Source organism: Coregonus lavaretus, assembly GCF_964263955.1.
Source record: "Coregonus lavaretus genome assembly, chromosome: 5".
Lineage (NCBI taxonomy): Eukaryota > Metazoa > Chordata > Actinopteri > Salmoniformes > Salmonidae > Coregonus > Coregonus lavaretus.
Genome location: NC_139992.1, coordinates 9,426,298 through 9,442,793, shown reverse-complemented (window position 1 = coordinate 9,442,793; position 16,496 = coordinate 9,426,298). Strand labels below are relative to the sequence as shown.

The following is a 16,496-nucleotide window of genomic DNA, read 5'->3' as shown; positions in this document are numbered from 1 at the left end:
TTACCAGATTCAGCTGTGGTCTAGAGCTTAGGGAATGATTTGTACCAAATACAATGCTCTTAGTTTTAGAGATGTTCAGGACCAGTTTATTACTGGCCACCCTTTCCAAAACTGACTGCAACTCCTTGTTAAGGGTTTCAGTGACTTCATTAGCTGTGGTTGCTGACACGTATATGGTTGAATCATCAGCATACATGGACACACAGGCTTTGTTTAATGCCAGTGGCAGGTCATTGGTAAAAATAGAAAAGAGTAGAGGGCCTAGAGAGCTGCCCTGCGGTACACCACACCCTACATGTTTGACATTAGAGAGGCTTCCATTAAAGAAATCCCCTGAGTTCTATTAGATAGATAGCTCTGAATCCACGGTATGGCAGAGGCTGAAAAGCCATAAAACATAAGTTCTCAACAACAGGTTATGGTCAATAATATCATAGGCTGCACTGAAATCTAACAGTACAGCTCCCACAACCGTCTTATTATCAATCTTTCAACCAGTCATCAGCAATTTGTGTCAGTGCGGTACATGTTGAGTGCCCTTCTCTATAAGCATGCTGAAAGTCTGTTGTCAATTTGTTTACAGCGAAATAGCATTGTATTTGGTCAAACACAATTTTTTCCAACAGTTTGCTAAGAGCTGGCAACAAGCTGATAGGTCTGCTGTTAGAACCAGTAAAGGCCGCTTTACCACTCTTAGGTAGCGGAATGACTTGTGGCTTCCCTCCAGGCATGAGGACAAACACCTTCCTCTAGACTCAGATTAAAGATATGACAGACAGGAGTGGCCATAGAGTCAGCTACCATCCTCAGTAGCTTTCCATCAGATCATGACTCCATTTTGCTCCTCCCTTCCTATAGGCAGAAACTCAAACAGGAAGTACCTGTGCTAAAATCTATTCAACGCTGGTTTGACCAATCGGAATCCATGCTTCAAGATTGTTTTGATCACGCGGACTGGGATATGTTCCGGGTAGCCTCTGAGAATAACATTGACGTATACACGGACACGGTGACTGAGTTCATCAGAAAGTGTATTGGGGATGTTGTTCCCACTGTGACTATTAAAACCTACCCAAACCAGAAACCGTGGACAGATGGCAGCATTCGCACAAAACTGAAAGCGCGAACCACCGCAGTTAACCATGGCAAGGTGACTGGGAATATGGTTGAATACAAACAGTGTAGTTATTCCCTCCGTAAGGCAATCAAACAGGCAAAATGTCAGTACAGAGACAAAGTGGAGTCGCAATTCAACGGCTCAGACACAAAAGGTATCTGGCAGGGTCTACAGACAATCACGGATTACAAAGGGAAAACCAGCCACGTCACGGACACCGACGTCTTGCTCCCGGACAAGCTAAACACCTTCTTCGCCCGCTTTGAGGATAACACAGTGCCACCGAAGTGGCCCGCTCCCAAGGACTGTGTGCTCTCGTTCTACGTGGCCGACGTGAGTAAGACATTTAAGCGTGTTAACCCTCGCAAGAATGCCAGCCCAGACGGCATCCCTAGCCGCGTCCTCAGAGCATGCGCAGACCAGCTGGCTGGAGTGTTTACGGACATATTCAATCTCTCCCTATCCCAGTCTGCTGTCCCCACTTGCTTCAAGATGTCCACCATTGTTCCTGTACCCAAGAAAGCAAAGGTAACTGAACTAAAAGAGGACTGAGCACGCCCCCATTCTCATCGACGGGGCTGTAGTGGAACAGGTTGAGCGCTTCAAGTTCCTTGGTGTCCACATCACCAACGAACTATCATGGTCCAAACACACCAAGACAGTCGTGAAGAGGGCACGACAAAGCCTATTCCCCCTCAGGAGACTGAAAAGATTTGGCATGGGTCCTCAGATCCTCAAAAAATTATACAGCTGCACCATCGAGAGCATCCTGACTGGTTGCATCACCGCCTGGTATGGCAACTGCTTGGCCTCCGACCGCAAGGCACTACAGAGGGTAGTGCGTACGGCCCAGTACATCACTTGGGCCAAGCTTCCTGCCATCCAGGACCTCTATACCAGGCGGTGTCAGAGGAAGGCCCTCAAAATTGTCAAAGACTCCAGCCACCCTAGTCATAGACTGTTCTCTCTGCTACCGCACGGCAAGCGGTACCGGAGTGCCAAGTCTAGGTCCAAAAGACTTCTCAACAGCTTCTACCCCCAAGCCATAAGACTATTTGCACCCAATCTTTTTACGCTGCTGCTACTCTGTTAATTATTTATGCATATAGTCACTTTAACTCTACCCACATGTACATATTACTTCAACTACCTCAACTAGCCGGTGCCCCCGCACATTGACTCTGCACCGGTACCCCCCTGTATATATAGCCTCCCTACTGTTATTTTATTTTACTTCTGCTCTTTTTTTCTCAACACTTTTTTGTTGTTGTTTTATATTACTTTTTTATAAAAAATAAATGCACTGTTGGTTAAGGGCTGTAAGTAAGCATTTCACTGTAATGTCTGCACCTGTTGTATTCGGCGCATGTGGCCAATAAAATTTGATTTGATTTGATGAATGACTATAGTCCCATAGCACTCACTTCTGTCATCATGAAGTGCTTTGAGAGGCTAGTTAAGGATCATATCACCTCTACCTTACTTGACACCCTAGACCCACTTCAATTTGCTTACTGCCCCAATAGATCCACAGACGATGCAATCACGATCGCGCTGCCCTATCCCATCTGGACAAGAGGAATACCTACATAAGAATGCTGTTCATTGACTATAGCTCAGCCTTCAACACCATAGTACCCTCCAAGCTCATCATTAAGCTCAGGTCCCTGGGTCTGAACCCCGCCCTGTGCAACTGGGTCCTGGACTTTGATGGGCCGCCCCCAGGTGGTGAAGGTAGGAAACAACACCTCCACTTCGCTGATCCTCAACACAGGGGCCCCACAAGGGTGCGTGCTCAGCCCCCTCCTGTACTCCCTGTTCACCCATGACTGCGTGGCCACGCACGCCTCCAACTCAATCATCAAGTTTGCAGACGACACAACAGTAGTAGGCCTGATTATCAACAATGACGAGACAACCTACAGGGAGGAGGTGAGGGCCCTGGCGGAGTGGTGCCAGGAAAATAACCTCTCCCTCAACGTCATCAAAACTAAGGAGCTGATAGTGGACTACAGGAAACAGCAGAGGGAGCACGCCCTATCCACATCGACGGGACCGCAGTAGAGAATGTGGAAAGCTTCAAGTTCCTCTGCGTACACATCACTGACAATCTGAAATGGTCCACCCACACAGACAGTGTGGTGAACAAGGCGCAACAGCTCTTCAACCTCAGGAGGCTGAAGAAATTTGGCTTGGCCCCTAAGACCCTCACAAACTTTTACAGATGCACAATTGAGAGCATCCTGCTGGGCTGTATCACCGCCTGGTACGGCAACTGCACCGCCCGCAACTGCATGGCTCTCCAGAGGGTGGTGCGGTCTGCCCAACGCATCCCCGGGGGCACACTGCCTGCCCTCCAGGACACCTACAGCACCCGATGTCACAGGAAGGCCACAAAGATCATCAAGGACATCAACCACCCGAGCCACGGCCTGTTCACCCCGCTATCATCCAGAAGGCGAGGTCAGTACAGGTGCATCAATGCTGGGACCGAGAGACTGAAAAACAGCTTCTATCTCAAGGCCATCAGACTGTTAAATAGCCATAACTAGCCGGCTACCACCCGGTTACTCAACCCTGCACCTTAGAGGTTGCTGCCCTATATATATAGACATGGAATCACAGGCCACTTGAATAATGGAACACTAGTCACTTTAATAATGTTTACATACTGCTTTACTCATCTAATTTGTATATACTGGATTCTATTCTACTGTATTTTAGTCAATGCCACTCCGACATTGCTCGTCCTAATATTTATATATTTCTTAATTCCATTCTTTTACTTTTAGATTTGTGTGTATTGTTGTTAAGTGTTAGATACTGCTGCACTGTTGGCGCTAGGAACACAATCATTTCGCTACACCCGCAATAACATCTGCTAAAAATGTGTATGTTGTAAATGCCAGGAGGTTTGTCATTATTGATAGATAATCATTTTTCCACCTCTCCCATACTAACTTTACAATGCTTTTCTTTCATTATTGTTTTTTTTTCATGCATGGCTCACTGTTCGTTGTTGGCATTTCCTGCCTAAGTTTGCCCACTTTGCCAATGAAGTATTCATTAAAATAATTGGCAACATTAAATGGTTTTTATGAATAAGCTATCTGATTCGATGAAAGATGGCGTTGAATTAGTCTTTCTACCCATATTTTCATATAATGTAGTCCAAACTGTTTTTCAACCATTCTTTATATCATTGATCTTGGCTTCATAATACAGTTTCTTCTTCTTTTTGTTGAGTTTAGTCACATAATATCTCAATTTGCAGTAAGTCAGCCAGTCAGATGCGCAGCCAGACTTATTAGCCACTCCTTTTGCACCATCTCTTTCAACCATACAGTTTTTCAATTCCTCATCAATCCATGGAGCCTTAACAGTTCTAACAGTCAGTTTCTTAACAGGTGGATGTTTATGAATAATTGGAAGAAGTAATTTCATAAATTCATCAAGTGCATCAAGTGCATCATCAACATAGGAGTCAAAGCAAAATCTTTTGTATGATCTCTTACACACTATTTTAGGCCAAGCTTTTGGAACTTTGGCTTTCCTGGATATAGCCAATGGGTACGGATACAGCTTTAGAACAAAGTTCTACAGTACTAGTAAAAATGTGATCAATACATGTGGATGATCTTGTTCCTAGTGTTTGTTTCCAGAACAGCTACCTTGTCCTTGAACCTCAGGAACTTGACCACTATTGGCCTGTGCCTGTCACCTAGGCCGGTGGTCAGTTTTCCAATCCTATGGGCGCGCTCCACCTCAATCTTCCTGTTGTCCATCTTCAGTTTCTCTGAGATCATTTCCCTCACTTTGTCCTCAGACTCCGTCCAGATCTCGTGGAGATTCGGCAATTCCGTCCACAACAATGTTGTTCTGCCTTCATTGTCCCTCGAGATAGTCTGATTTCATTGTTATCATGGATTCACATACAGAACTGATGTCCTCTCTCAATGACTTACAGATTGCTGTCCTCTTGCCGTTTTCCTCTTTAAACTCATCGAGCTGACCCTGGGAGAACTGTAAACTGTTCTTCAGGTCCTGGACCTCTCTGGTCATGTCATCTATTCTTTTATTAGTTGACTTCACCAGTATTTGGACACAACACTTGAAGCTATTTTCTTTTTGTTGTAACAACTGCTTGTAGAACTTTTTGTTCGTTTAAAAGATCTTTCACCTGTGATAGAGAGACACCACTGTCCTCAAGAGTACTCCCACCGGCTTTGGTCTTTGTCATGGTTACTCCTTGCAGTTCCAGACAGGGCAGGTCGCAGGGAAGATGGAACCAGCAACAAACAACAGGGATCTAGACAGTCCCAAGCCCGGGACAATCTGCGTTCCCAGCCACAAGGGCTAACCGCGTCGCGGGCTGCGTTCATGCCCTCAAGGAAACCCTGCTAGCTGCTACGTCAAACAGCTCCTCAGACCCGGCCTTGGTCGGCAGGATCCCTGGACAGATAGTATCCCAGCAACCAACCGCATCGCGGGATCCAAACTCAAAAAGGTAGCTAGCTAGTAACTCAAGTTTTTCAATAGAACACTTTTTCAGAGACTTTCAAAACAACATTCCGAGCTCTCCCTCGTTCCACGTTCAACAGGAAGTGACGTCACCTGGATTATCTCTGTATGAGGTTGAAAATGTACAGTGCCTTCACAAAGTATTTACACCCCTTGACTTTTTCCAAATTTTGTTGTGTTACAGCCTGAATTTGGATCGGTTTAGGCTTCCACAGACCGATGCACTCATATCTTAGACATTTGAACCGGGGACCGATGCATATCGGTAAATCCGTTACATCCTTTATGTACATCAAGACTCATACCTAAGGCTTTGCACTCATCCACGACTGTCTGTCCAGCTGCTTTTAGAATGGCTCCTGATACACCTGCAGAGTGAGATAGGACATGAGTATAATCTTCATTTGAAGACCTGTATGATGCAATAATCTCAGGTATGTTTAGCTGATTCGAAAGTTGGAATTGGGGGAGATCTTACCAGAGTTCAGATCGAGGCTTGAGTTTGTACTGCTGACGATGGCGTCCGTTTTCTCCTTAGTGATGTCACCACATACTACCCTGACCTTCACTGGCCCAATTATTGCTTCAATTGTGTTTCCTGGATAAAGGGATTCACAGAGAAAGGATAAGTAGCAGACATCTAGCAGCAGCACACATTTTGTAACAGACTGGAATTGTACGAACCTGTCTGAACACTGGTGTCATCTTCTTCCACCGAGTTGGTGTCCCCCATATCACTGTCATCTTCATCACCATGAAGATCATCCTCAAGATCATCGTCACTGTCGTCTTCCACCTGGTTTTAGAATCACAATGACGCTTACATTTAGTTGGTAAGGAAAGGTTAGTACATTATGCGTTTTTTCATTTTTGTATTTCCTATACATACTGTACCATCTGGCTTGTCTTCCACTGGTTGAGCCCCAGCTGAAACTCCTGCAGGATCTTCTCCTCATAGACGACGATGTAGATCAGTTTAATGATGGTAGAAGAAGAGTACAGGGATAGATGATCCTGGATGCCCTGGAGGATGGCACCAATAGAGTCTGTGCCGCTAAGGCCACCACCACCTACAATGGGAATGATACAAAATTAACTGCATCAGGTGTAGCTGAAAAACAGGACAACAAGGGGACCAATGGATGACTAGATTTTGAATGTGACAATTGAAAATGGCAGCATGGTGGGAGCCTAAAACCATTATCTGATGGGGTAATTCAGAGTTTTAAATAACAACAGTTTAAGAACCTGTAATAATGCTGAATGACTAATAAACCATTACCTACCAGTGCCCACAGCAGGGAAGGACACGGTGGTGATCTGTTTGTCTTCACAGCACTCCAGCACCTTGGCGACTCGTAGTGTAGCGTCAGCCACAGAGTGGGGCCCCAGTATGTGGAGGATGAAGTCACACTGAAGGGCCCCACCACTGGTCACCCCTGCTGCATCAGCCCTCAGAGGGCCTGGATAAAGCAGACGACACACACACACAGAGAGCGAGAGTGAGAGAGCGAGAGAGAAACAGACTGAATGGCTGTGATACACCACAGGTGAATTGTTATGGGAGATGGGAGAAACTCACAAATGGTTTTGCACTCCTGTTCAACTGCGCTCCCAGCTGCTTTGACAATCGCCGCACTAACTCCTAAAAAAACATGTTGAAAATTAGGTAATATATTTTAAATCAAGTAAAAAACATTGTAGGTAGGAAATTACATTCACAGAAGAACGAAAACTGTATTTTCTGTAGTGCGCTAATAATGTACCATTTTATGTTGTTGTTTTTTCGTATACAGACCTCCTATTAAGCTGATATCAGCATTGGTGGTATTCACGATGCCTCTGACAGTTTCTTGAGTAATGTCTCCTTTCCTTAATTCAATTCTGACACCATGGATCTTAACTAGGGGTCGGAAAAGGTAAACATTTCACAGACAAACATTATTGTGATGATGACAACCTATGAAATGTTGAAAAATGTGAATTCATTTAAAATGTAAACAAAGATATATCAAAATCCAACCTTGATTTGGGGGAAGACTGTACTGAGAAGGTGTGGATGCAGCCTAGGTAAAACCAATAACCTCTAATTATCACACTCATCAACCAAACAGAACATGTCCAATTGAGCCTTAGTCAAATGAAATCTACCTGCTTGATTTTGTGTGGGCGCAGGTTACTTTTTTTAAAGTAATTTCTCAAGGAGTCAAAGATCTTCTGCTCAAAGGCCACTATGAAAATGATTTTGATGCTGGATGAGGGCATCTGTGACGTGTGGCTCTCCAGTCCTTTTAGAATGGCCTTGATGGAATCTTTGGGTTCAATGCCACATTGTCCTAAAGCATAAGACATCACCATCCAAAGTGATAAATAGATCAATTGAAATCAGTAAATGTATTGATTAATCAATACAAGTGACACTGGAATGGAACTTTTAGTTTTACACTACATTTCAGTTAAATCACCTGTGCCAATAGTAGGGATGGACACTGTGGCTGCCTTCTGGATCTCACACAGCTGAAAGACCTTCTCTATGGAGGTGGTGATATCTGCAGAATTCTTGGGCCCAACCATCTGAGCTATGTTTTTACAGTTTAGGTCCCCACCACGTGTGAGCACAACACCATCGGCCTTCAGCATACCTGGGGAAATTGGCACACAAAATCAATTCTACAAACCTCAATGCACTTTAATTTCTGGACAAATAAAGACTGAATTAATAAAATAATAAAATAATACTCAACCAATTATTTTGCATTCATCTGCTACAGATTCCCCAGCTGCTTTCAGGATAGCTCCAGAAACACCTGCCAGAGTCAGAGTATGAGATATGTTAAAGAGTGAGAATCAAAAAACTACTTTTCTGGTTGAAAACGGCCGATGTGGCATCGATAGGAGTCTGAAACAGTTATTATAGTGTCAAAATTGACCACAAAGTGTAAGTAAAGTCAGTCTCCTCCAAAACGGAGATTTGTGAGATTATTAGGCTGTCAGGATACCTGTATCAAAATGAAAACAGGAAGCAGACCAAACTCTTTGTTCCTTTATAAACCTGCTGTATGTAAAATAGTGTGCTATAGTTTGGAAAATAAATACATGTGACTCTGGATGACAACATAATGTTTGTTTGTTTGTCACGATCGTTGAGAGACGGGTCAGACCAAGGTGCAGCGTGGTATGCGTACATATTTATTAAAGAAGATGAACACTTGACAAAACAACAAAAGTAACGTGAAGTCCTATGGGCTATACTCACAACAAGCCAAACAAGACAAGATCCCACAACTAAGGTAGGCAACATGGCTACCTAAGTATGATCCCCAATCAGAGACAACAATCGACAGCTGCCTCTGATTGGGAACCACACCCGGCCAACATAGAAATGTAATGACATAGAATGTCCACATAGAAATTCCCACACATAGAATGTTAACACCCTGACTCACCAACTAGCCAACTCTATGTCAAGGCGTGACATTGTTTCAAACATTAGGGCTGTTTTCCTAAAGAAGTTAAATTTGTTTCGTATGTTGTTTCTTTGCCACAATACTAACGGGTTTTGCATACTGGTATCATCCCGGCCCTAGAGGTTATTAGGAAAAAAGGGTATGTCACGGAATGAAGGGTACGTAACGGTTTTCCTTGGATTGGGTTTATTTCAATCCTGCCCACATGCCGGCAGCACACAAGTAATCATCAATTCGGAGGGCAGCTGAACACGACTGATCATAATGCCCAGCACACTGACCATGGTCAAATTGGTTTCACTTTGGATATCCCTATGGGGCTAGTTAGGGACCATCAGTAAATTACACAATGTACATGGGACAGTATTTTAAAAAAATGTCAATAGCTCCAAATTGCAATGACATAAAAGCCTCAAACCAACTATATAATTTGTAGAAATTAATATACAAATATTGAAAGAATTTAATGAGAAAACTAACAGGTGTGTGTAACATGAAAATATTGTCCCATTTACATTGTGTAATATATTGACTAGCCCCACAGATAGGCTATCCAAAGTCAAACCAACTTTGCCACGGTCGTGCACCGGCCGGCTGAAGCTAATTGGCGAAATAAATTTGCTAGCTAACCTAGGCTACTTCCAGACACAAGACCTGGTTAGACTGTTTTTAAGTTATCTAGAAGGGTGAGTGACTGTAACTGTGTACTGTTTTGGCAGAGTGAATGTAGAAACGCTTCCCATGTGCGAACACACACAAGAGACACCCACATCAAAGCACACCTCCAAGACCCAAATCTCGTTCTCAGGTTTATTTCCTAATGAGGACGATTGAAACCGAGGCTAAATCAGTAAGTTCAGACCCCTCTAAAGACTTGCGACTAACCTGAACTAAAACCTAAAAGTCTAAATCAAGATAATTTGCCTAATTGTAAACATTGAAACTGACACTTACCAGAGTTCAGATTCAGATTTTGGTTGTTGGAATTCACTATGATATCCACTGTCTCTTTGGTGATGTCTCCCTTCTTCAGGATCACTGACACGCCACCTATAATCACTGTTAATAGAGGACAGAAGTCTGAGTGAGGACACGGCATGCTTTAGGTTTCCTGCAGTATTTATCTTTATGGTGTGATGATACAAAAATGTATGGTTGAAGGAAATAACCTTTGATGTCTGAGCCTGGTTTAGCCGCTAGGGGTGGTGGTGGAGGTGTGTTGTGTGAGGCAGTGGCTGCAGAGTGAGCAGTTGGAGTCGTGCCTGTTGCTGGTTTGCTGTTTTTTTGTTGTCGACTATAACCCTGTTAAATTAAGCAGGACAAAAAGAGGTTTCACTTTCAACGGGAATACTTGACCCCATTTACAAATGACACTGCACATTTCCTCTTCAATCACACCCATGAATGTACCAAGGTTTGACTTGGTATGTTCATCACAGGTAGAGCCGGGTGGCATTATAAATAAACAAAAAACCTGTCCAACTGGATCAACATGGAATGCTATGTGGAGAAGCAGACTTACCTTTCCTTCAATGGCTGATTGGAACTCCCCCACTATCTTGGCGTCGGAGTCGATCACAAATATGCTCCTCAGTTGGGGGGGTTTCTGATCAGCGTAGATGAAATCAAGGATTCCCTTGATAATTGCCACACAGCTTTCTTTGACAGGAAAACCAAAGGCGCCACACCCCATCACTGGCATGCCTATGGAGACACACTTCTTGTTTTCTGCTCCCAGTAAACTGTCCCTGACAGCAGACTGCAGATAGACAGTGTTGAGAGGTGTGGAAGCCTTCCCCCATACAGGAATGCCTGCATAGATGAGGTGTTGAGCTCCAAGCGTTCCTGGGTTGGACAAGACCACATCTCCTGCCTGTAGAGTCTGCCTCTCCTTCAGGAACTTGTCACACACCTTCCTGATCCCAGGCCCACCCATCTGAAGGAATTGCTTTGCGATCGGAGTATCAAAGGTCAGGCTACTGCTCATAGGGCAGATCAGAGCATCTGCAGCATGTTGGGAGATGTTACCCTGACCCACGGTTAAAGTGACGCACCCTTCTATGTCGTAGCTGTATTTCTGGCAGTGTGTAATCAATGGTGATAGATAGAGCTTACACCCTAAATCCTTGGCCTTAGCCTGCAGAGCCACTTGGTTCTTCTCCAGGACTTTGGACTTGCCGGCTTCGGAGAATGTGTACTTCTCCGTCGTTATTGTACTGACCCGCTGTTTCACTGCCTCTAAGGCCTCTTTGATTTTATCGCTCGCTGCAGTGATCTTCAGGCAAGGGGATCCCTGTGTTTTGCATGGCAGTATAGTCACACCAAGGGCCTTGATTTCAGGGACCTCTGAGAGGTTCATACAAGAGGCCACATACTGTACTTCCTGCACTGATTTGAGAGGGACGTCCGCTGTTTCTGGCTTCTTGTTATTCAGGTATCCCCTTAACTTCCCTGATACATCTGCTACCACACTGGAGAATCCACAGACACCAATCTTCTCCTGCGATACTGAGATGCTGACATTGTGGTTGTTCTTGGTGGATTTGAGCTCACCATTGAGCCCGGCACAGAACTGCAGCCATTGTTCGCCCTTTGTCACATGGGTTTGGTCTGGTGTGAGTTTGATGACTTCCTCTTTGATGACCTCGTGTAGTTTGTCTTCAGCTCTCTGGATGTCAGTTCTTTTTGCCAGGATCTGGATGGAATCATCACCAAGGAGGAACACAGACGATATGTTGTTTTGGGCAAAGTGGTTCTTCTCAAACTTCTTCAGGTCCACAGACTTTAAGAACTCCATCAGAGGCATTGATATATCAAGGAGTTTGGCTTCAACGTTCCCCAGGGCCTCTTTGACGGCACCTTCTGCTGTGCTCACCTGGTTCTCCAAACCCTTTAGGCAGATGATAAAGCTTTCTTCATCTTTAGAAAACCCTACGTCAACTAGTTTACCAGAGACGAGATCACAAATTAAATCAAGCTCTTCCTTGGAGTCCAGTGGGATCTTTCTTAATACCGTGTTCCTCTCCCTCTCAAGCTCATCCCTAGCTTTTTTCACCATGTGCGCAATCTTCTCCACTAGGGTCTTCACCTCATTCTGCACACACACCACCACTATCTCAGCACTGGTGCTCCTGTAAGAGATGCTAGCACCATGGGATTTGAGGCCAAGGCAACTGCTCTCGATCCTTTCCCAGACCTCCACCTCTATGGGCAGCTGAACCTCTTTATATTTCTCTAGCAAGGCCAGAGCCTCTCTCCGGGCTTTCCTCTCCCATGTAGGGAACAATCTGAGCATGCCCAAAGACTCATTCCCCATGGTCATGTCCAGTTCCATCTGAGGGGGTTCTGTAGTCGTGTTGAAGGAGACGCTAGCATGGACCCTACGGAGTACAGTTGTAATTTCCTGCTTGCGGGTTTCGTCACGGTTAATGAAGTCGAGGAGTTCCGTGCTGAGTGGAAGGGTCACTTTTGTGGGGATGTCTGGGAGGAGGGCTGTTTGTCCCGTCAAAGCCTTCTGCAGGCTGGGGTAGAACAGCTGAGCTATGAGGTCGACCCCACCAAAATGGTGCTTGTGTTCTGCCACCTGATGGGCAACTGGAACAAGGAGAACAGGGGACAGAATGAATTACTACTAAATTGCCTTAAAGACGTCATCCAGCGATTTTTCTACTTTTCCTGTTGAAAAGTGATATTCCAAGTATAAATACTGTAAAGTACACACTAAAGGTAATAAAATATATGTTTTGAGCAAAATGAATTTTTTTACAACTGTAAACTTCAAGGAGTAGGGCATTCAAGGAGTTGGTCTGATGGTCAGATGATATGTCATCAGCCTCCCCCCTTTGCTTGAGGAACAACAGGAGAGCCTCCCCCCTTTGCTTGAGGAACAACATGAGCAATAGAGAACAAAAGAGGAAAGGCCCAGCCCTCCACTTTTGCCATTTCATGTCATACCTGGACCACCTATTGAGATGTCCATTTTGTTAAGTAAATCAGGTGTTAAATGGAGGTGAAAAGGAGACAGGAAGAGGACTTTAACACTATCTTGTATTTCCAAGTCTATCAATTGTAACAGTTTGGAAATACCAGGATAGCACACGGAGGTAACACATTACGCTTTGAAATGCATAATATACAATGTGCATATAGAACTATTGATACAACTGTAGGCCTACACACAACATCATTTCTAGAGTATAATGTCATTGAAAAGGGCCCTACCATGACAGTCTTCAAAGGTGATGACCATGCTCTTGCCCTTGGTAACCCAGATCTGGGACTTGATATCTCCTCCTCTGCTCCTCCTGCTGGAGAAGTAGAGATTGAGGGCCTCCTCCACTCCTCCTTTGATTTGTCTCATGTCCCCCTGGACAAGGACAGAGTCTGTCAGCTCTAAACGGCAGGCCCCAATCTCCATGCCCTGGAACTTCTTTGACAAGCATTTCCTAAGGAAGGAATTTATGTCTGCAGAACATTGATAGTTAGATTAGTATTGTATACCGTTGTTTGGTCATACAACTTCATTTAATGGTGTATTAGTGATGTTGTGTATACATCTTTTTTATGTATCTGTGGACCCACCAATGTCCTGTTTGAAGGTGACCACTACTCTTTCTCCATCGTCCAGGGCCTCCCAGGCATGGTCAGCCCCTTGGCTGCAGCTGCCGATGAAAAGAGAGACAATGTCGCACTTGCAGGTCTCACTGAACCCAGTCAGGACGAAGCGTCTGTTGTCCAGTTTCCCTTCAACAGCTGTCTCGTTGTACACCTCCACAGAAATGCCATACTGATGCTCCTTCTTGGCAAGGACTTTCTCTGCATCTGAGAGGAGGTAGTAGGTACTGTATTTATTGGTGGGCATGAATGATCAAGCAGACTCAAGAAATAAACTAATGTAATGTTCACTTGATGATATAAGTAGATGACACGTCACAATGTCATCACATGTAACAATGTTAATGTCATCAAACAATCAAACAATGTCATCACATGTAACAATGTAAATTATCTGAGATACTATGACTCATTAGAAAAAAAAAGGCAACATATGTATATTTTTAAATATTCTAGTGACCGAGAAGGAATCATTTCCTTATGATCCCTATTCCCAGCTGAGATGACTCATGGTATTTTACAGTCAAAGCAATGTAACCTCTGAATGATACACAAGTATCATAGATTATCTGATTACATCAGTGTTTATCCTGACAGGTACAAAGTTGAAATGTACACTGACTACACTGAAAGAAATACAAGTGGTTAACAACTCCCACATACAGTAAATTCCAGAAAGAAAATGCTATTTATATGAGTCTCCTTACCTGACTGACAGGACAGTTTGAGGATCCAGCTATTCTTTCCATGTCTGGTAATGCTGACCCCTTCTTCTGAAGCAAACTGCTCAAAATACAAGTTAAGGAGTTCCTTTTCGCATTCCTTGGTGGTTCTGACAAGCAGTAATCTTATGTCATCATCCGTCACTGAATCTGAAAAATAAACAGACACACAGAATGAACAGTACTGTGATTTCCCTATTGATTTAATATCTTATTAAAGTGCCAATATGTAACTTTTTGGGCAATTTTTTTCACAGCAGTTTAGATGGTACAATGATTCTCTACACTATGCTAGTTTATTTTGTCACATAAACTGAAATTAGGCAAACTATTAGAGTTTTAGCAACCAGGAAATGGCGGAGCGATTTCTGCATAGTGCAACTTTAAGTATATTTATGTGTCTCCCGAGTGGCGCAGTGGTCTAAGATACTGCATTGCAGTGCTAGCTGTGCCACTAGAGATCCTGGTTCGAATCCAGGCTCTGTCGTAGCCGGCCGCGACCGGGAGACCCATGGGGCGGCGCACAATTCGTCCAGGGTAGGGGAGGGAATGGCCGGCAGGGATGTAGCTCAGTAGAGCATGGCGTTTGCAACGCCAGGGTTGTGGGTTCGATTCCCACAGGGGGCCAGTATAAAGAAGAATGTATGCACTCACTAACTGTAAGTCGCTCTGGATAAGAGCGTCTGCTAAATGACTTAAATGTAAATTTATGAATATGAATCTTACCCGCTAGACTCTCTGACGCTTGCTGATACATCACAAACAAAGACAGAGAGAAAACACATTAGTAGGTCAAAATGCTGTAATGCTGTATATAGCCAACTCTAACTTGATACAATATAAGCAATACATAAAGAATCACCTTTTCTTCAATGTTAGGTGAAAACTTTCCTAGAGAAATAAGTTTGTCTTTTGTAGGGCGAGGGAAGACTGGTGGTTTAACTTTCTTCACTTCTGTTTCACCCCCATCTTCCTTCAGTTTCACTTGAAGCTCAACCAGCCCAAAAGGGATTTTGAAATCAATTTTATGGCATTTTCTATCCAATACTTTCTGCAGAACTGAGGAAGAAATGACAGACCATCATTACATACTTATCTTACAAAAACTTGTTGTGTGGCTCCTAAGACACAGGTTACATTACTGAACTAAATTCATTTGGTGTTTGGAGCGCTAGCAACCAAGGGCAATGGACCATTTAGAACAAACGACTGGGTTGCGTCCATAGTTACAGAACAAAAAGACTGAATGACTGGGTCGCATCTCTAGCAACAGAACGAATGACCAGCCTGCTTGGGTAGCAACCCTTGATTTGTGTCGGGACTATACCTTATGGAAAGAGGAAATAGTATGAATAAATTCATCGAAATAACATTTTTAATGAAAATATGTAAATCATTATATCAATATGTTGGTAACCTGTTGTATAAAAGTGATATTGTCCTCAAAGCCGGTGTTTGGCTGAATATATTGGCACGGTTTGCCAGCTCTCAATTTTGTCTCGGGCCTAACAACACCCGTGCCAATATATCCTCCAAACACCGGCTTCTCTGGCATTATCACTTAAATACCACTGATAAGGGCTGTTCTGGGCACGACGCATTGCGGAGTGCCTGAATACAGCCCTTAGCCGTGGTATATTGGCCATATACCACAACCCCCCGAGGTGCCTTATTGCTATTATAAACTGGTTACCAACGTAATTAGAACATTGCAAATATAGGTTTTGTCATACACCTGGTATATGGTCTCATAGACCACGGCTTTCAGCCAATCAGCATTCAGGGCTCGAACCACCAAGTTACTAAACACAGATAGACCTTCATGGATGTGTCTTTATTCATTGGCCTAAATATTTTGTATTAGGACAAATTTAAATAATTACCTGCATCTTCATGGTAAACGAGCAAAGCCTTCCTCTTGTCCCCAGGATAGTCTTGAATTTGTAATGTCTCTCCTCCAGACTTTCTTTTGTTTTTGAAGTGCAAATCCAACTTGGGTCTGATTTTGTCTAGGTCGTCTGGGAGACCCTCCAAAACGAGCGTTTTTTCCGTCAT

The 16,496-nt window shown here is 43.9% G+C and overlaps 1 protein-coding gene across 1 annotated transcript in view; it reads right to left on the bottom strand.

The window, feature by feature from the left end:
* parp14rs3 (poly(ADP-ribose) polymerase family member 14-related sequence 3) overlaps positions 1–16,496 on the bottom strand; it is a gene marked incomplete at its 5' end in the record, with an annotated part of 21,991 nt that extends 5,495 nt beyond the window's left edge. The window contains 20 exons of the mRNA XM_084162563.1: positions 5,944–6,006; positions 6,117–6,236; positions 6,323–6,434; positions 6,533–6,708; positions 6,925–7,101; positions 7,221–7,283; positions 7,437–7,541; positions 7,662–7,704; positions 7,790–7,974; positions 8,104–8,280; positions 8,383–8,445; positions 10,060–10,164; positions 10,275–10,407; positions 10,628–12,699; positions 13,327–13,569; positions 13,687–13,926; positions 14,427–14,591; positions 15,168–15,189; positions 15,304–15,500; positions 16,325–16,496. Of these exons, the coding sequence (XP_084018689.1) occupies positions 5,944–6,006; positions 6,117–6,236; positions 6,323–6,434; positions 6,533–6,708; positions 6,925–7,101; positions 7,221–7,283; positions 7,437–7,541; positions 7,662–7,704; positions 7,790–7,974; positions 8,104–8,280; positions 8,383–8,445; positions 10,060–10,164; positions 10,275–10,407; positions 10,628–12,699; positions 13,327–13,569; positions 13,687–13,926; positions 14,427–14,591; positions 15,168–15,189; positions 15,304–15,500; positions 16,325–16,496 (4,633 nt within the window). The remainder of the gene's footprint in view (positions 1–5,943; positions 6,007–6,116; positions 6,237–6,322; positions 6,435–6,532; positions 6,709–6,924; positions 7,102–7,220; positions 7,284–7,436; positions 7,542–7,661; positions 7,705–7,789; positions 7,975–8,103; positions 8,281–8,382; positions 8,446–10,059; positions 10,165–10,274; positions 10,408–10,627; positions 12,700–13,326; positions 13,570–13,686; positions 13,927–14,426; positions 14,592–15,167; positions 15,190–15,303; positions 15,501–16,324) is intronic.